Raw genomic sequence first — 20,714 nt, 5'->3', positions numbered from 1 at the left:
TAAGGAACTCAAAATTTTCACCAAATCACCATGTGTGATAGGTAATTGAACCAATAAGGCCAAACATGATTCCTACAACTTAAAACATATGAAATATAGTGGTCATGAAAATTATCCACTCATTAATTGAGTTCATATCTACATATGAACTTTAATGAAGCTCAAAAATATCAAATTTAAGCATGAACCACAATATTAATTAGATTTTGGAATAGAAATCATCATCTAGGTTTGAAAAAATTTTGTAACAACATTTGATTCACTAAAAATTGAATCCATGATTCTTAGAATTGATAACACCTAATTATCATTATTGATGTTGGATTTGAACTAAACATTAAGAAAATCTCACCATAGGTCACAAATTGACAAATATATAATATATTTGAAGTTAAATACATTCATAATGCAAAAAAAATCAAGCTCGTAACTAGAAAAAGAGCATTAGATTTAGATTTCATCATCTAGGGTTTAGAAAACCCATCAAAACATCTCCAAACATTCAAATCTCACAACTATTATCTAGTTAGAGCTTGAAGATGAATCATGGAGTGAAAATAGAACATATATTTCATGAGAACACTATAGATAGAGAGAGAGAGAAATTAGACTTGAAGGTTCTTATAACCATTAAAACGAATTTGAAGAGGAAAATAGAGGAAGAACTACCTCTAGATATTAGATTGTGAAGGAATTTGACCAAGCTTCATGTGGGATCTTCAATCATCAAACTCCATGGATTAATGGTGGAAAATCATTTAAATGGAGGAGAAGGGCTGAAACATGATTGAGAGGAAATGAGGAAGAAGATGACTTCAAGTAGACTCATTTTTTGTCACTAAGGCAACTATGGTCCCTCCTTGTAAAAGTCTTTTCAAAATTACTCTAAAGTAACTAAGGAGCAACCAAAAACTTCCAAAATGGTCCCTTTCCATCATAACCTCTACAAACATAGTCCAAGTCACTAGATGGTCAACTCACAAGTCAAACCTAAGTTTCGCCCATTAACACAAACAACCCTTCAAACAAAACTATTTCGCTAGATATTAAAATTCTATTATTTTAAAAAAAATACCTTCTAAAGACATGGTTGTTTTTGTTTTTGTTTTTGTTGTTGTTATTGTTATCACTATTTTATTATCATCTCCTCACATTTCCATTAATTAATTTATTTCGCTTCGATTTATTTTATTTCAAATTAAAGAAAGATTTTTAGTTTTACCTTAAAGCCCAAACCTTTTAACCCAAAAAACAGGATGTTACATTAGTGGCCATGCATATTCCTAAAGGATGGAGATTCTAGAAGCAATTGCATGACATTCAATGATTGGCTAACAATTAAGGCATCCCCTTCATGGGCTAATTATGGATGGGTCCGACCCATCAGAATTAGGGTTTCCCATGCTTTCTTATAAATAGGCACACAACTCCATCAATATTATTGTGTAGTAATTTCAAGAGAGCCAATCATTATAAGGTTGATATCACATCCTTTGGAGCATTTTATAAGCAATAGCAGTTTTTTTTAGCGCTCAAGTGAGATGCAGCCTTTGTGAGTAAATGGAATTTTTCTCTAAAGTTTAATAAAATTCACACACACACACACACACACACTCTCTCTCTCTCTCTCTCTATATATATATATATATATATATATATATATATATATATATATATATATATATATCTTTCTCTCTCTCTCTCTATCTATCTCTCTCTCTCTTGTTCTTCTATAGACGTAAGTCACTTTGACTTAACCACGTTAAATAATATGTTCAATGTTTTATTTCAGTTTTCATAAGCTTTATTCTGTAAGTTTTATTAAAGTTCGTTTATCGTTTTGTTTGAAGAACTTAACCTTTTTTTTTGAATTTCCCAACAAACTAATTTGACCTAACAATCACAAGACATGGCATGTCCTATATTATGCAAACTTTGAGTCAATTTATGTACAATCCTAGCAAATCTCATTTAAATGTTGATTTGTATGTTTTAAGGTTTTTAAAATAAAATCCTAGAAAAAGTTATGTATTATGAAATATGAGAAACCGTATTTGAGTGCTTATGTTGATATTGATTGGGTTAAATGTGTAACTTCTCGTAGGTCAATAACTAGTTATTATCTGCTCTTCAATGGCTCTATCATTTTGGGGAAGATTAAGAAACTATTCCTAGGTCCTCCATTATTTCTAGGTCCTGCATTGAATCTGAATATAAAGCTCAATAACGTGAGAATTAATGTGGATTTTAAAACTGTTTTTCGGTTTAGGTATTATAGATTTAACTTATGTTAATGTTCTTTTTTTTGTGAAAATGAATATGCAATTAAATGGGCTCTTAATCTTGTTTTTCATGAAAAACAAAACATTTTGAAACTGATGTTCATTTTGTAAAAGAATAGTTTTAGAGGTTGTTAAAATTGATTATGATAATCAAATAGCTTATATTTTTTTTAAAAAAAACCTCCAAATTTGAATTATATTGAGTCTTTGTGTAATAAAATGGAACTTTTGACCATTTTCAAAGATAAGTGTTTTTATGTTAACCTTGAGGTTGTATTAAAATAAATTGATAACACATATTAGTTATCAAGGTTAACATATATAGAAACATTATTTTTATTGTGAGTTATTAACTTGGTATGTTTGTTGAACGAGTTGTTGGTCATTAAGGTAAAGTTGTAAGTTTGGTGTTTCAAGTTTGTATGTTGTGCACTGTGTTTGGACCTATAGAAGAAGTTCAAGGAATGATATAAAATGTCAAGTGGATGATTCATGTGGACTAAGTAGCAATTAGTATAAAGTTATAATGTGAAGTGTGGGTTACATTCGGTCTTAACACAAGTTATACCCAAGATATATAATGTCGCATCACATACCCTCCCCTACATTAGTCTGTAAGTTCTAGGGTTTCATTAACAATCGTCATGTTCTTGATTCTTTATATGTATTAGTAGATATGATTTCTATATTGAGTGTTAAGTGTGATTTGTAGTTCTATTTTCATTCTGTAAAAGTATTCTACATAATAAAACATTGAGTTTATGTATTTTATCACATGGTGCATATGATATTTATTAGGCAAGCTTCATTAACCACTCAATATTGCTACTATTGTCTAATGTAACAATATTTTAAAGGGTATTCTTGTTTATAAGAGGATCCAAAGGTGGTTACTATTTTGGTGAAAATATGGAGACGTCTTGTCTTGCATTTGCAAGCGTACCACCTCCTGGACAACTATGATTGAAACCTCCAAGATTTTAACTTGAGACTTCCCTTTAGGGAGCCCAAGCCTTATCTAGTGAGCCCTTTTAGAACTGGCTTCCTCGGAGGTGGTCGCCATTTTGGTGAAGATATTAAGACGTCTTGTTTTGCAAAGCGAAGCTGCATTACCACCTCATCCCTACTACAACTATATTAGTGTCATTTAGGTTACAAACAATCCGATTCAACACCAGATTACTAAGCATATTGATATTGACATACATTTTGTTCGAGATAAATCGCAATTGGACACATTCAAGTTCTCCACGTCCCCTTATCCTCTCAGTATTCTGATATTTTCACGAAAGGGCCTCCATCCACATTTGTTTCTAGATTAGGTCCAGCTTGAACATTTGAAAATATCCTTTCGTTGAAAATACTATGTATGTTAATGTATATTTATATTAGATGTACATATCTGTATTCTAGTGCCTAGTGTATAATCTAGGCTTCTACGTTTGTTGTATATTTCTATATACTCTGAGTTGATGAGAGAAGATCTTTACGAGAAAATCAGTGGCGTAACCATAATTTTTTTTTAAAGTAGGCCAAATAATATACAAAATATGAACAACAAGCAAGATTCTTCAAACAATAATAAAATGTAACTATATATGCGTTCTTAACTAAATTGTTTATTTTATGTTGTACACGATGTTGTCTTATATCATTAAAATAATCTAAAATTGAGTCTAATCAACATAGACATCACTGTATTCTCTTCTACTAATTTCAAGTTTTAAATGGAATAGGCCATATCACAACTCTAATATATATATATATATATATATATATATATATATATATATATATATATATATATATATATATATATATATATATATATATATAACCTTAATTTTATGTGGGTGGGCCAAGGCCCACTCTTGACCTATATTGGCTATGCCCCTGGAGAAAATAACATCTTCCAAGTTATTCCTCAAACTTTAAACTTTGAAATGGATTAAACGGACCATTTAAGAAGTATAAGGTTCACTTTCGACAAAATTGATAAATATTGGGAACCAAGTGCAACATGCCCATTAATTTCAAAGACAAAAATGCAAAATTGGTCCCTGTGGTATTTAAAAAACTTTGGATAGGGTCCAAAAAAATTTCAACTTGTATGGATTGTCCAAAATCAAGAATTTACTTTGGTTTTGGTCCTGAAATAGTTAAAAGGACTATTTTGCCCTTATTATTATTTTTTATATTTTTTTTATTTGTTTTAGTATTTTAAATAATTATAAAAAATTAAAAAATAAAATAAAACTCATAACCTCTCTCTCTCTCTCTCTCTCTCTCTCTCTCTCCAATCCTTAAATGACGCCACCACTGATGGTGACCCTCACCCCCAATTCGCCTTCCATAGTAGAGATGGATCTCTGCTTGATATCATGGATGTGGATCGAAGGTGGTGAAGGAAGGCATGAAGGCTAACGATTGAAGCTGGTAAACTTTAGATCATTGGTCAGAGGCCGCTTAACCCTAGCAAAAAGTTCCTCTGTCGCTGATTCAAGTACTTTAACATCGATTGAAGCTCGGGTAAACTCTAGATCATTGGTCATCCATTTATTTGATCTACACCCTTCTCCTTACTTTGCCATTTCATTCATGTTTTAGTTTCATTTTCCCCACCTAGGATTTGTTCAGAAACTGATGATTCCTCCCTGGAATCACCTATTACTATGTTGTCTTGAGTTGAAAACATTGATAGTCTGTTGATGTTTTTGTTTTCTTCTGTGATTCCAGTGAATTGTGATCTTGCTGCTCTTTCAACAAATCCAAGATTTGTAGGGAATGGAGGAGATCTTAATTGGTGATTCCTAAGAACTAGTTAAGTCCCGTGAATTTAAAGATTTGTTATTGATAGATTAAACTTTGGTGGTGAATTTAAAGGGGTGTTATAGGAAGAATTGTTGGTAAACCCAGATTTGTCTTTGAAATGGACTGGAGGTGATAATCGGTGGTGGTTGTGGTGTTGCCGGAAAAATGGAGGTGCGATGAATGGAGATGATGAGGGATGGGGTTGGCACCAAATCCGATTGGAGAGAGAGAGAGAAAGAGAGAGAGAGAGAGAGAGAGACTATATGTGCGTATGTGTGTGTGTGGGCATTTTTTATTTTCAACGAAAGTATAAAAATAAATATGGAAAAATACAAAAAAGAAATTAGAAGGGCAAAACAGACATTACAAGTGCTTTATGAACCAAATTCACAGGAAATTCATAATTTTGGGACCGAATTCACCGAAAATTCTTAATTTTTGATCATCCATGCAAATTAAAAACTTTTTTAGACCTATCTAAAATTTTTCGAACTCCACGAAGACCAATTTTACGGTTTTGTCAATTTCAAATAGTCTACGCCCCTTGACCCACACTTACCTACACGTCATGATGTTGCATGAAACTTTCGATTCTCGTGGAAACTGTGCCCTGCCCTTTGGAACCGACTCTGTCTCTTGCATAAAGCTATAAATAATAATTCATCGATTGATCAATATGCATACCTTAAAATTTAAGCAAATATCGCTTTTCAGTATACAACTTCATCTCTTAGTGAACCATACGACTTGATCATGGCAGAAAACGATCTTCCGACTTCTAATCAACCGCAGGTTCGTTACTTTGTGGTTCATGTTATTTTCTAAATATGTGTATCGAGTGATAAAAACATGTTTCTTGATAAAACCAGTTATAACAGTATCAGTTAGGAAATGACTTGTATTTTTTCCTCTTTTTGTTACAAAAGGATGAGCACGAACAACAGAGCTTGAAGTACCTGGATGTAGTGCAAAAAGCAGCACAGACCGCAGTTCCTTATGTATCAAAGGCCTATGATTATGCTAAAGAGAACAGTGGGCCTCTCAAACCTGGAGTGGAAACTATAGAAAGTACTCTCAAGACTGTTGTTGGCCCTGCTTATGATACGCTCCATGAGGTCCCTGTTGAGGTCCTCAAGTTTGCTGATCGTCAGGTCAGTTTGTCTTCCTACTTTTCTCGAAAGTAGTGTGATTTATATAATTCAGAAGATTTGTTTACACATGGTGAAATGATTGCAGATGGAAGAGTCTGTTAGCAAAGCCAAGTCTATTAGTGTGGCTCCTGACATCAAGAATGTAGGCGTGGTGGAAACCGCATCTGAACTCATGAAAACTGCATACACTACGATAGAGCCAACTGCGAATGAACTTTTAACAAAATACGAGCCAGTTGCAGAGCAACAAGCTGCTTCAGCTTGGCAATCTCTTAACAAGGTTCCACTCTTTCGTAGTGTGGCAAAGGCGGTTATCCCTACAGCAGGTTACGTTTCTCAGAAGTACAACGAGACTGTGAAACAAACAAACGAGGAAGGATACAAGGTTTCTTCTTATCTGCCATTGGTGCCAACTGAGAAGATTGCCAAGGTATTCAAGGATCCAGAGAGTAGTGAAGAAGATCCAGAACCAGTGGTTTCCAGTGGAGAAGGAGCTTCGGGGGTGGCTCGTTGATTGACATCAATATTGCTTTGTAAAGATTTGATAGCACGCATGTATGGTAAATTCTCGTTTTGGTTCATGTTATCGGTGTTTGTTCTCTGTGGAGTTTACTAGGAACATACAAATAAATAATATTGCTAATAAATTGTTTAATGGTGAAATGCGAGACGAGGCAACAAGACTAGCTGATTAGGAAATGTTAAGGTAGATGAATTAAAACATATGTATTGATTGATATATGAGGCTTATTATTATTTGTTTATTAAGCATTGGGATTAAATTACGATAGACACACATATATTTATTTCTGATTAATGTTATTATTATATGTTCATGTATTTTTGGGATCGTACTAACATCCTTAAAAGTTTTTTCTTTTGAGAAATCAAATCTCTTTTTATATATTTTTTGTTATAATTTTGTCCATATTACTTTGTCTTTTATAATAACAAAAATTGAAAGGGCCAACACAATACCCCACCCCTCCCTTCCCTTCTAACTCTCATCCTTATGTGTTATTGTCGGAAACCTTTGATAGACAACCTCGCTAGAAATCGCCTCCTTTGCCGATAAACCTACAAAATTTATGCAAAATCGGTGGGTATTGGAAACATGTAAAGTCAATGGAAATCGGTGGTGGGGGTGACGGGACCAGAGAGCCCTGTCAAGGAACCTCCAAATTTGTGCGAAATCGATGGTGGCATATACGGCACGACACAAGAGAGAGAGAGAGAGAGAGAGAGAGAGAGAGAGAGAGAGTCATTGACATATAACATTATTCACGAGACGGGACGAGGGAGGGAGGGAGGGAGAAGTAGATTTTTTGGAACCGACCAATAGGATATAAATCAATAAACACAAGGAAAAATATCCAGCCACAATTAGTGGCATATAAGAGAACATGTTGTCCAATCCATCCAGTTAATTTCACATTGAAAGATAGATTAGAGGAGGTATGTCGCTGGTCGGGGCCATTAGGATGTGCTCCTTCTTCCCTCCCTTTTATCTACCTTGGAGTACCAGTAAGAGAAAACATGAATAGAAAAAAAAAAAAAAAAAAAAGCATGGAAACCAATTATTGACAAATTCCGATCCAAACTATCCTTGTGGAAGGCAAAGTCATTGAGTTTTAGCGGGAGAATAACTTTGGTAAAGTTGGTTCTTGGGAATCTTCCAACTTTTTATCTTTCATTATTTCCTGCCCCTGTTGGAATCATAGAAGAACTTGAAAAAATCCAAAGGCAGTTCTTATGGAGGTGTGATTATGAAAAGTAGATTGTGCATTGGGTTGCTTGGGACAAACTAAAAGCCCCAAAGGAGGTTGGCGGGGCAAGAGTGGGTTCTCTATGGAATCTAAATCTAGCCCTTTTTGCCAAATGGTGGTGGAAGTTCAAAACTAGCCCGCAATCTCTATGGGCCCAAATCATAAGCGGGTTTCATAACACTACAAACAGGACTTGGTATTGTTTTGCAAAACCGAAGAGGAGTGGGGTATGGTCAAGTATTGACAAAATTAAGAATAGATTTTGGAAAATGATTATTGAATTAAATGAGATATTGAATACGTATGACGGGGGCTTAACTGAGAGATAGGACTATGCGGTGGATGGGAAATTATGTGTGGTAAGGCTACATAATAGACTAGACAAAGCACACCACCCTGTTGGTGATGGTGAATTTTGATGGCTGAACTCGGTCCCAAAAAAAGTGACAAGTTTTGTATGGCGCGCTAAACAGGGGAGGATCCCATCTGCTGAGGCTTTAGAGAGAAGAAACATTCCCCGATGTGCGGTCTATGTGCAGATCAAAATGAATTTGCCGACCACATTTTAACCTCCTGCAGTATGGCGAAGGAAACCTTATGTATGGTGCTTAACTGGTGTGGAATTCCCTTTGGGTATTTCTCTGAAGTAAATGAGGTGCTAGCGTTTGCGAGGAACTGAGGACATTGTCCAAAGAAGAAAGAGACTCTTACTTGTATTATATACGGAACTATCTGGAGCTTGTGAAAGGCTAGGAATGGTCGAATTTTTCGAGGCGAGATATCGAAACCGGCGAAATTGTGGATTTCAAAGCCACAGTATTTACGTGGAAAAAATATAGAACAAAAATAGATGACAAAATGGATTGGGATAAGTGGTGTGTCTCACCCGTAAACTGTACATAATGTATGCTTTCTTCTTTGAAGATTATTTTTTTACTCTTTGCCCCTAGTATCTTGCTAGGGCGCATTTTAATAAAAATTATCGATTCAAAAAAAAAAGATAGATACAAAGATAGATAGGCATCATTTATCCATACATTCTTTATACTTACCACTACCCCTTAATGATTACCGTATTTTCTAATAATTAGATTATGATGACATATATTTTACTAATTAATATTATTTTTAATAATTAGGTTATGATAATATATTTTTACTAACATATTAATAATTAATAGTTTTCTTAATATATGAATAATTAATATTTATAAATCTATTTATTAAAATATTTATTTATTTTATTTATTCCATAAATATGTTATTAAAAAAACTATAGTAACATTCTATGATTATAAAAAACTAAAGTGACTAATTTTTACGCACATAAATAATAATAAAAAAGGTATCGTGAGTAATAGTTTTCTACAAAATTTAGATAACTAGTAATTGTTTATAATAATTTATAATTTTCTTACAAACAATTAAGTAATATTTTAATAGAGAGTTTATAATAGTTTTCTTTAAAAACTATTATAAAAATTTGTAAATAAAAAAACTATTATAAACTATTCTATAGATAATTATCTACATTAAATAAAAAAAGATTATTTATTTTATTTGTGTAATCTATTAAAAAAGCTATGATGAAAATTAGTGTTTTTGTGAAAAAATACATAAATTATGTTAAATAATTCTTTGATAAAAAAAATTGAAGTTTTATTTTTTAAAATAAATCAATATATGTAGTAAGATATAAATATAAGGGTATAAAATGTCACATCTTCAAAATAGATAGATTGCTAATGTAAAACTATAGTTATAAATTCCTTACTTTCTCTTAACCTAGCAAAAAAAAGGATGCAACCAATAAAGAGTGGGCTAATTTTCGGTGAGCAGCAAGCGTTTTCCAGCGATGTTTCACGCCGGCTTTTAGCGATTTTTGTTGACCTTCAAGTGAATTTCATACGCCGCCTGAAGCTACATCTCTCTCTCCTTCTATCTACGACAATAATGGCTTTAGGTAAGCTTCACCTGTCAATTAATAGTTTTTTTAATATGTAAATAATTAATATTATAAATCTATTTACTAAATTATTATTTATTTTATTTATTCTATAGATATTTATTAACGCTATTTTCTAAAATATGCGTAAATATTTATATTTATTTTTACTTTTTTAAAGTTAAAACACGACACCATTAATCTATTCAAAAATATTATAAAAATTGATATTTTTTATTATAAATAAATAATATTAAATAATGTTTTGATAAAAAAAAGTTTGATGTTTTTTGTTAAAATAAATAAATAAATGCAGAAACTATAAGAGATATAAATATAAGGGTATAAAATATCATATTTTTAGAATAGATAGATTGTTATTTTAAAGTTCTATTACTTCATACTTATGTTTAGAATGAGAAAAAAGTTATAAATACTGCAGACTGAATATTATTTAAAAAATAAAATAATAATAATAATAAAATATTTAATATATTTATGTAAAAGTGGTGGGTAAATTATGAACATACAATAAAACAAAATAAAAAATAAAACTAGAAGCCACAGATTAGTTTTATGTACGTCAATAAAAAAAAGTAAAAAATTGTGAACAATACACCACCCCTACATTTTTATGGTCAAATTATTAGCTTTAATTTTGAACAAAAACTAAAAAAGAAAAAGTGAAAGTCGCTGGTAAAAAGAAAAAGAGAAATTTTGGGATATAACCAAAAAAGAGATTGGTTTAAAGAAAATAACCATGAAAAAAATAATTTCAGAAAATGATCAAATGATCCACAGAGCATCTTCTGCGGATTTCTCTACAGCTCTGCGGAATGTGGGCTTTTTAATTTTTCATTTTTTTTTGTTTTTCTTTTTGCGTTCATTTTCGTTTATTAGTATTAATTTTTTTTTAAATACACTAATACCTTATGTGGTTATTATGTAAAAAATTTGATAAAAAATGTTTAAAATAATGAAATATCAAAAGATCCGCAGAGCACCCTCTACGGATCCATTAAAGGCTCTGCAGGTCCTCTACAGCTCTGCGAAATCTTTGTATTTTTATTTTTTTAATTTTTTTTTCGTTTTTTCCTTTTTTTTGCGTTCATTTTCGTTTATTAATATTAATTTTTTTTAAATACACTAATTACTTATATGATTATATAAAAAATTTGACAAAAAATGTTAAAAATAATGAACTTAGGATCCGCACAGCACCCTCTGCATATCCATTAAAGACCATGTGGATTCTCGACAGCTCTGCAAAATCTTTGTTTTTTTATTTTTTTTAATTTTTTTTTTCGTTTTTTTGCATTCATTGTCGTTTGTTAATATTTTTTTTAAATACACTAATACCTTATGTGATTATGTAAAAAATTTGACAAAAAAAAGGTTAAAAATAATGAACTTATGCTTAATATCAGTCCACAGAACTGTTTGGGAATCCACAGAACTGTTACCAGGGGATCAATGTACACCTCTGTGGATCAGTGTATAAATTGTCATACCAGTTAAATATTGTATCAACTCACCCCAGTATAGAAAAATATACACCTCCGTGGATCAGTGTACACCTCTACAGATCAGTGTATAAACAGTTCTGCTGTAACACCGTAAAATTTAAGTTTTTCACATTTTAAAACACATTTCCAAACACATTCATTAATAAAATCTCATTGTATCATATCATTGTTCACAAAACATTTCCCAAGATCAAATCATAATAAACTCTGCGGGTGTGTGTACAGATCATGTCGAGTCTTCCCACGATCATCACTGGTACCTGAAACACATAACACATAACATTGTAAGCATAAAGCTTAGTGATTTCCCCAAAATACCACACATAACACATACTAGCCACTCGAGGCTATAACTCTGTGGGCCTTTGGGCCCTAACTTTGTGGACCCTCTGGTCCTAACTCTGTGAACCTTCCGGTTCTAACTCTGATATACTCTGATATACACATGGCATAAATCACATAGAAATAATGCAATGCAACACATCACATAAATAGCATACAATAACTCTGTCATATAACTCTAATCATCACTCAAGGTAAAGTATAGTGAGAAGACTCACCTCAGATGTCTTGGTAAATCTCTGACTTGGTAGCAGTATAGTCTAGCCTCCGCCTAATCACATAAAGTAAGATACGCTCATAAATATAACTCTTGAGGCTACCCAACCCTCTTTTAGCATCCTCAGATGGGTAAATGTGACAACCCCAAATCTAATTCCGTTACAAACCCCATTTTCACTAACGGAACGTGTCGCTATACGTTATTTTATGAAATATTTGGAATCGTCAATATCCAAATATCTAAATTTATGCATGGCTTAATATTATCATAAGAAATATAACTCGTATGTGTTAACCCCGTCTAACCTAATAGAGTTGTTTTACATTTTCAACCACTTCACCCGGGTAAAAAGTTTTAACCCAGTTAAATTTAAACATCGGGTAGCCGTGTATCGGGTGCGTTTCCCGAGACATATGCAATGGGTGTGCACATCATTTGAACACTCATTCACTACACACCCACTCTCCCTCTCTACTTTCTCTCTCTAGACTCGAAAACGACCCCGATTCTACTAATTTCCGACTTCCAAACGTAAGTACTCATCCCCTATCTTGTTCTAGACATGCTTCATTGAATTTGAGGGCCAAAAATCATAGGAATCAAGGTTCAAAGAGGAGTTTACGGCCTAAGAAGCTCCTTAGGCCGTAAACCCCCAAAACCAAGCCAAAGACCAAGTTTTTCCTTCTTGTATGCTAGTATACTAATTAAGGCTTATAACTAGAAGAGTTTGGACCTTAAAACACAAGAGAATGATGCTTAAAAAGGAGTTTATGGCCCAAGCATGTGCTTAGGCCGTAAACACCTCAAACACCCCAAAAATCCATGTTTTAAGCCCCAAAAACACTTATAGGATGTTTGGTAAATTAGACTTGACAACAAGGAAGGCTTGAAAGTATTAAACAACATCATTTGAACACAAAAAGAGGATTTTACGGCCAAGGCTAAGCTTAGGCCGTAAACACCCAAGTTTTTGTGTCAAACAAGTCCCTAAACTACCCTAATGCATGAAAGGAATTTATCTAAGGCCTTTGGAAGTGTGTTGTACCATTAAACACCTCAATTTGACACTAAATGAAGAGTTTACGGCCAAGGATGTTCTTGGGCCGTAAACTCCCCAAAAATTGATGCCAAATTGTTCCAAACTCACTATAGGGCCTTCTAGGATTTTTCTAAGCCATTTGGGACCATGTTGTACAAGTAAAACCTTCATCTTGAAGGACTTATAGGAGTTTACGGCCCAAGAACAAGTCTTGGCCGTAAACTCCCCAAAAATATCACAAATGAGGATGTTTAACCCTTCCCTCTTGGTCCAAAACACACCCCACTAAATCAAGGAAGTGAGATAAGGCCCTAAACACACATTTTGGAGTGTCACAAGAGTTTACGGCCAAGCCTAGGGGGCTTACGGCCGTAAACTCCCAATGGGTGGCTTTTAGGCCATAAACTCTAAAAGAGTGAACTCATGGACCCTCCCGTAAATCATTCATGGCCTTGTACCACTCCCGGGAACCCTTTCTAGGCCTTAAAACCCCGAAAACGACGCTAGAATGTCCAAATACTATAATGAGAAGCATAAGATGATTAACTTCTTGTAAAACACATATTTCATATGACATTAGGGTCCTAAAAGGTGCTCAAGTGGTTATTTGGTACCAAACGCTCAATCGACACTATTACCCGATTTACCCGATTCACCCGATTTCCGCGATTTCAGGTGAGTTCATACCCCTTTAATGAACCTTTCAAGTGTTTTACATGTTTTAGGGGGGAGATACAAGTTGCTTATAAATGTTTATGTAAAGTTTTACAGAACGGTTTCCGAGTTTCAAGGATTAATCACATGTGATTCACTACTCTTAGTTCAAATCACATGTGATTTGTCCCTATGCCTTAAAAACGGGTTTTACCCTTTTCAAACTATTTTTAAACAGTGAATCAGAATTTAAATGTTCTCTTGGAAAAATACTTTTATTTAATCAATTTGCTTATAAAATGTAACCACTCTGATATATTTATATAAATAAGACTTTGAGGACTTAGGACCGATATCTCGCCTTATTTCCTGTTCTTGTTTGATTGTGGGCTTAAGGTCGTAGTTATCCGTCCGACTGTCGTTGATTTCTTACTTATATAAAATATGTATATCAGTATGGGATACGAATATTACTGCCTTCACTTAATGCTAAAGTCACTAACGTGCTAAGAAACATCCCCACTAAGATAACCATAATAGGTATGGTTAGGGTCGCCACCGCTACTACTCGCTAAAGTTATTACTATCTACACTATAATACTTACTATTACTAGACGATACACTAGTAAGAGAATACGCTATGACCAATACTAAAAGATTACTACACTATAACCATAGAGTAAACACTAAACAAACACTAATACACTAACCCGCTACGAGATACTCTGTTCGCTATTCACTACGCCCGGAGTGTTCCAGCAGGAGACGACTCTACATGTATAGATCTATACGGGGCAGACGCTATTACATCCCGACTGTTAACTCAGTCCGCGCCGTACAGGCCCAGGGATGCCACTACTTCACTACACTGTGCATGACCGGGAAGGTCATGGGATCCTCTATTATCCTCACTATTGGTAATATACAAGGAATACCTTACAACTACACTAAAATACTACACTAAATGTTAAACTACATCCCGAAGTAAGTAAGTATCTATCACTAAAGGAAGCTCGCACCTCTATCATTGGTCACGGGCTTAACTTATCCTATCACATTTGTTATTTGGAGATTTGCCAAAGTATTTTTACAATAAATTGTTTTCAAAGAGATAAAGAATGCAATGTTTTCACAGATTGTCACTTACAATGTATTTCCTAGAAAATATGGGATTTTCTAAGTTTCTACTACTTATGAACATAAATGATACAACCTTAACACTAATGCTTTGTATACAAAAACTCACACTAAACTCTTATGAACTCACCAGCTTTATGTTGATAATTGTTTTCAAAATAACTTGTATCTTCAGGTCAAAGATAGACAGGTACAGACGCGACATTTTTGGAGAAGGTGGAGCGCACAAGACCCATCTCTTATTTTTGAATTACTTTCGAGTGATTGTTAAACATTACTACACACGCTTGTAATTAAATTCACTATGTAATGCTATGGTTGTATGTTTCTTGTTTCTACTATTATGCAATTGTGATGATACTGTTCACTACGTCATCCACCCCGAAACGTATTCCGCCGTTATCGGTTTTGGGGTGTGACAGATTGGTATCAGAGCATTGTTTATAGTGAATCAAGTATATCAACCTATAAAAGATATACGAACTATAAACACTTCGGGACTAAAACACTCTGACCAAAAATATATACTGTTAAGTATCTAAAAGAACTAACCAAGTATATATATATATATATACACACATCACTATGAAACATAGGAATCAGTATTATCTTAGAACAAAACGAAAGTATTAAGATTGTTGGACAGCGCAATTGGGTTTAGAGACATATAGTCACATTCAGGATGATGTAGCCTGATCAACTACGTTTTCCTGGGAGTGACTAACATGTGCCTAAGTTCGGTTGTGATGTTGCAACAAGTCTAAAACTTACCAACAATACCACAATAACGCTAACATAAGACTACTATAGGAGTATTCTGTATCTCTAGATTATACGTATGTGTTAACAACAAGGGTCGTTACTAGTAGGACAATAGTTGCTAAGTGGATACACCACGATTACATGTGATTGGGGCGCTATAGACTCAGAATCTGCAGCCTTTGCTTCATTCCCTGTTCTTGTTTGATTGGGGGTCTGAAGTTAGGGTGGTTTATTCGAAGGACTATCTTGCTTCGGTTACATGTAATCGGTATGCACTATGCAAGTATTGGGTCAACTGGTAATGATTCCTCCTATAAGTATCTTAGAATAGTGTGTCTATTAATCTTCTTTCCCCCTTTCTCGCGTAGATAGCATGGCTGGCTTCCACCTCCCAGGAGATCCGTACTTTCCGAACCAGGGCAATGGAGGATGGCTCGAAGAGGAGTCAGACGACGATCACCCTATTCCTTTGGATGATCATCATGCTGAAGGCTTCTCGGATAGCTCGAGCCCCGAGCCAGAAGTCAACAACCAACCTCCTGAAGCCCCGAACCCTAACCCCCGACCCGCATTTCAGGGCCCCACTCCTATGTGGGCAATGTCCTTGCATCGATGGAGCGAGGAGCAGGGTCAGCCCTTGCCTTACAATGGAGACCGAAGCTTCTACAACATAAGTGAAGGAGGATCAGCAGATCGGGTTCTGCCCATCATGATCCGAAGGATTGCCAGGAATGTTGAGCAAGGCCAAGCTGCTATTGGTCGAGTTGTAGAAGTGGATGCCAACTCAAACCTCAACACTGTTCGCATCCGCCAACTCGAAGAAGCCGTGGACAGGACAAGGAGGACCAACGAGGCTCTGCAGCATCAGCTGGCAGCATCCCGAGCTGAAGTTAAGGAACTCCGAGCACGCCAAAGGACTCAGGATCGACACCTTCAAGAAGTTATGCGTCAACTGGAGGATCTAAGGATTCGCCCGACAAGCAGCCGTCGCCAGTAGAAGACATCTAGTTACCTCACTCTTTTGTTTAAAGGACTAGCCTTTTATCTCTATGTTCCGTAGGTCTCTTGTCTGTAAACGTTCCTAGTTTAAAAGTACTCTAGCTGAACCTCTAAACTGCCCACATTTTCTCTATGGTATGATGTAAGACCTACTGCTAGGTCAATTTTCATGAACTATTGTTGCATCATTAATACCAATATATTGGCAGATGATTTCTCTATTGCTATAGCTCTTAACCTGATCTTGGATTATGTTGATTTAATCCACGAAACACTCTATTCATATTCACAATAGGCTCTTACTATTGCTATCATTTCTATGATCTTCCAGTGAAGGATGCCTCCACGAAAGCGTCCCAGCAGAGGAAGACCTGAAACTCAAACCCCTCCTCTACCACCTCCTCCTCCGCAGTTCGATCCGGTGTTGTTCCAAGCGGCTGTGACTGCGGCTGTAACAGCAGCCATGGCCCAGATGAACTCGGGTGATGCGAGCGGTGGAAATTCTAGATTTGGTGAAGTCCACCAACGAGTGCAGGGATGCACTTATAAAGACTTCATGAATTGTAAACCTACTTTCTTTGATGGAACCGGAGGAATTCTGGCATTGTCCCAATGGTTCGAAAGAACCGAAGCTGTATTCGAAATGTGCTCTTGTCCCGAAGAGAGCAAAATCAAGTTCGCTACTGCTACCTTCACTAACAGGGCTTTGTCATGGTGGAACGGCCATGTCAACGCACTCTCCTTGGTCACAGCCAATGCCATGGGCTGGGACACTCTAAAAGATCTTATGAGAGGGGAGTACTGCCCTAGGGGCGAAGTTCAGAAGCTTGAGGAAGAACTCTGGAACCTCAAGATGAAGGGGACCGATATAACAGCTTATACGGCCAGGTTTTGCGACTTGGAGGCTATGTGTCCCAACATGATCCCTTCTGAAAGCAAGAAGATTGAGCGTTACATCTGGGGTTTAGTGCCCCCGTATCGAGGAAATGTTCTGGCTTCACGCCCTACCACTTTCGACAGCGCCAAGGAATTGGCCCAGAGTCTGATCAACCACGAAATCTCCTCCACTCCAGCAACAACAACCACAACAACCACTGCACCATCCGGATCATCCGACAGAAAGAGGAAACGATGGGATAAGAAGAAAGGCAAGAAAACTCAAACCGCCTCCAGGGATCAGCAAATTGTGGCGGTTCATGCTGCCACCACCCCGACCGCACCAGCTGCTCCAGCCCCACCGAAAGCTTACAGTGGGAATTTGCCTAAGTGTCCCAAGTGCCCTTTTCACCACAACGGTCCATGCCGTGAATTGCAGTGTTCCAACTGCGGACGGAAGGGCCATACTGTCCGATTTTGCAAGGCCCCTCCCAAACCTATTACACAGGTTCCTGGTACGGGAGTGACCCCGACGTGTTATGGCTGCGGCGAAGCGGGCCATTTTAAGAAGAACTGTCCGAAGACTGCAAATGCTGGGGGAACTGGAAGGTTACTTGCTATCGGTCACAATGAAGCAGTAGCCGATCCCACAGTGGTCACGGGTACGTTTCTTCTCAACAACTCTTATGCCTGTGTCTTATTCGATAGTGGTGCAGAAAGGAGCTTCATAAATCAAAACTTTAAACACCTACTCAAACAAACCCCTCAACCACTAAAAGAAACATTCGTTGTAGAAATGGCTAATGGGAAGACAGAAAGCTCTAATGAAATCTATATAGGTTGTACTCTCACGTTAGATGATCACCCCTTTTTGATCGATCTTATACCAGTCTCAATCAAAATTTTCGATGTCATTGTTGGTATGGATTGGCTAAGCCTTTACTACGCCGACATCCTATGTTCCGAGAAAGCCATTCGCCTGAACTTTCCAAATCGAGAGACCCTAGTGATATACGGAGATAAGCCAAGTACAAACCTTCGTATCATCTCTAGTATTCAGGCTCAAAAATACCTGCGCAAGGAATATCGCGCCTTCCTTGCTCACGTCGTCGACACTAACCAGAAATCGAAGGATCCAAAAGACATTCCTGTAGTATGCGATTTTCCTGATGTCTTTCCGGAGGATCTCCCAGGCCTACCTCCTAAATGACAGGTTGAATTCAGAATCGACCTAATCCCAGGAGCTACCCCCGTAGCTAAGTCGCCCTACCGCCCAGCGCCCGCCGAAATGCAAGAACTATCCGGTCAACTCAACGAACTGCTTAGCAAGGGTTTTATAAGACTGAGCTTCTCACCTTGGGGAGCTCCGGTCTTGTTCGTGAAGAAAAAGGATGGGTCATTTCGGATGTGCATCGATTATAGGGAACTCAATAAACTCACGATCAAAAACCGCTATCCTCTCCCTCGTATCGACGACCTATTCGACCAACTCCAAGGAGCCAGTTACTTCTCCAAGATTGATCTTAGATCGGGGTATCACCAATTACGGGTGCTTGAGGAAGATGTTCCAAAGACAGCTTTCCGAACCCGCTACGGGCATTTCGAGTTCGTAGTGATGCCCTTTGGACTGACTAACGCCCCCGCAGTATTCATGGACTTGATGAATAGGGTATGTCGTCCATATCTAGATCAGTTCGTCATCGTCTTTATTGACGACATTCTAGTCTACTCTCGAAGCGAGGAAGAGCACAGAAGCCATTTACGATTAGTCCTGGAAACCCTGCGATCCGAGAAGTTGTATGCGAAGTTCTCTAAGTGCGAGTTTTGGATCCGGAGAGTTGAATTCTTAGGACACGTGGTCAGTGAGGAAGGAATCCACGTGGACCCCTCCAAAATTAAGGCTATTGAGAACTGGTCAGCACCAAAGACGCCTACGGAAATTCGTCAATTTCTAGGCCTCGCTGGCTACTACCATCGGTTCATCCAAAACTTCTCTCGGATTGCGAAGCCTCTCACCACGTTAACACAGAAGGGTGTGCCATTTGACTGGGAAGAGAAACAGGAGAAGGCATTTCAGACCCTGAAGCGAGCCCTATGCACCGCACCAGTATTATCCCTTCCCGAAGGAACTGAAGATTTTGTTGTATACTGTGATGCATCCAATCAGGGGCTCGGTTGTGTCTTGATGCAACGAGGCAAGGTTATCGCCTATGCCTCAAGACAACTAAAGAACCATGAAGTGAACTACACTACTCACGACCTCGAGTTAGGAGCGGTCGTCTTCGCACTAAAAATCTGGAGACACTACTTGTATGGGACGAAGAGCGTGGTGTACACTGATCATAAAAGCCTCCAACATATATTAAACCAAAAAGAACTCAACATGAGACAGCGTCGATGGGTCGAATTACTTAACGATTACGACTGTGAAATTAGATATCATCCGGGGAAAGCCAACGTGGTAGCAGACGCCCTGAGCAGGAAAGAATATTCCGGACGAAGGACCAAGTCGTTGACAATGACTATACACTCACATCTATCCACGCAGATCAAAGAGGCTCAGCTGGAAGCTCTAAAGCCTGGAAACTTGACGGGAGAATTCCTTCGTGGAATGGATAAAAATCTAGAGGTTAAGGGTGACGGAGCCTATTACTTTATGGACCGAATCTGGACTCCACGCCATGGAGGTTTCAGAGATTTGGTTATGAGGGAAGCACACAACACTCGTTACTCCGTCCACCCGGGTTCAGATAAGATGTATCTGGATCTCAAAAAGCTATACTGGTGGCCGAACATGAAAGCAGAGATCGCTACCTTTGTAAGTAAGTGCCTTACTTGCGCGAAGGTCAAGGTAGAATGTCAAAAGCCATCAGGACTCCTCCAACAACCAGAAATACCAGAATGGAAGTGGGAGCGAATCACAATGGACTTCATCACCAAGCTGCCCAAGACAGTAGGTGGATTAGATACCATTTGGGTCATCGTTGACAGGTTGACCAAGTCCGCCCACTTCCTACCCATCAAAGAGACGGATAAGATGGAAAAGCTCACTAGGACTTATATAAAAGAAATAGTGCGATTGCATGGCGTCCCTATATCTATTATATCGGACAGAGATAGTAGATTCACCTCTAGATTTTGGCAGTCGTTACAAAAGGCACTAGGGACGAGTCTGGATATGAGTACAGCCTACCATCCGCAGAC

General features: G+C 36.9%; 1 protein-coding gene across 1 annotated transcript; it reads left to right on the top strand.

The window, feature by feature from the left end:
- Window positions 1-5,771: 5,771 nt before the first annotated feature.
- On the top strand, window positions 5,772-7,012 carry LOC111884549 (stress-related protein). The gene is made up of 3 exons (XM_023880865.2): window positions 5,772-5,885; window positions 6,020-6,244; window positions 6,330-7,012. The coding sequence occupies exons 1-3, from the start codon at window positions 5,847-5,849 to the stop codon at window positions 6,756-6,758; spliced, it is 693 nt and encodes a 230-aa protein (XP_023736633.1). The 5' UTR covers window positions 5,772-5,846; the 3' UTR covers window positions 6,759-7,012.
- The last annotated feature ends 13,702 nt before the right edge of the window (window positions 7,013-20,714 follow it).

This window comes from Lactuca sativa, chromosome 9, assembly GCF_002870075.4.
Source record: "Lactuca sativa cultivar Salinas chromosome 9, Lsat_Salinas_v11, whole genome shotgun sequence".
In the NCBI taxonomy this organism is placed as follows: Eukaryota; Viridiplantae; Streptophyta; class Magnoliopsida; order Asterales; family Asteraceae; genus Lactuca; species Lactuca sativa.
This window is presented reverse-complemented; position numbering and strand designations above follow the sequence as displayed.

Excerpts from the sequence above, each read along its gene's own strand:
- LOC111884549 (XM_023880865.2), top strand. The coding sequence starts at position 5,847 with ATGGCAGAAAACGATCTTCCGACTTCTAATCAACCGCAG. Across the intron at positions 5,886-6,019 it reads CGACTTCTAATCAACCGCAG|GATGAGCACGAACAACAGAG; the intron begins GTTCGTTACTTT and ends TTGTTACAAAAG. Across the intron at positions 6,245-6,329 it reads TCAAGTTTGCTGATCGTCAG|ATGGAAGAGTCTGTTAGCAA; the intron begins GTCAGTTTGTCT and ends AAATGATTGCAG.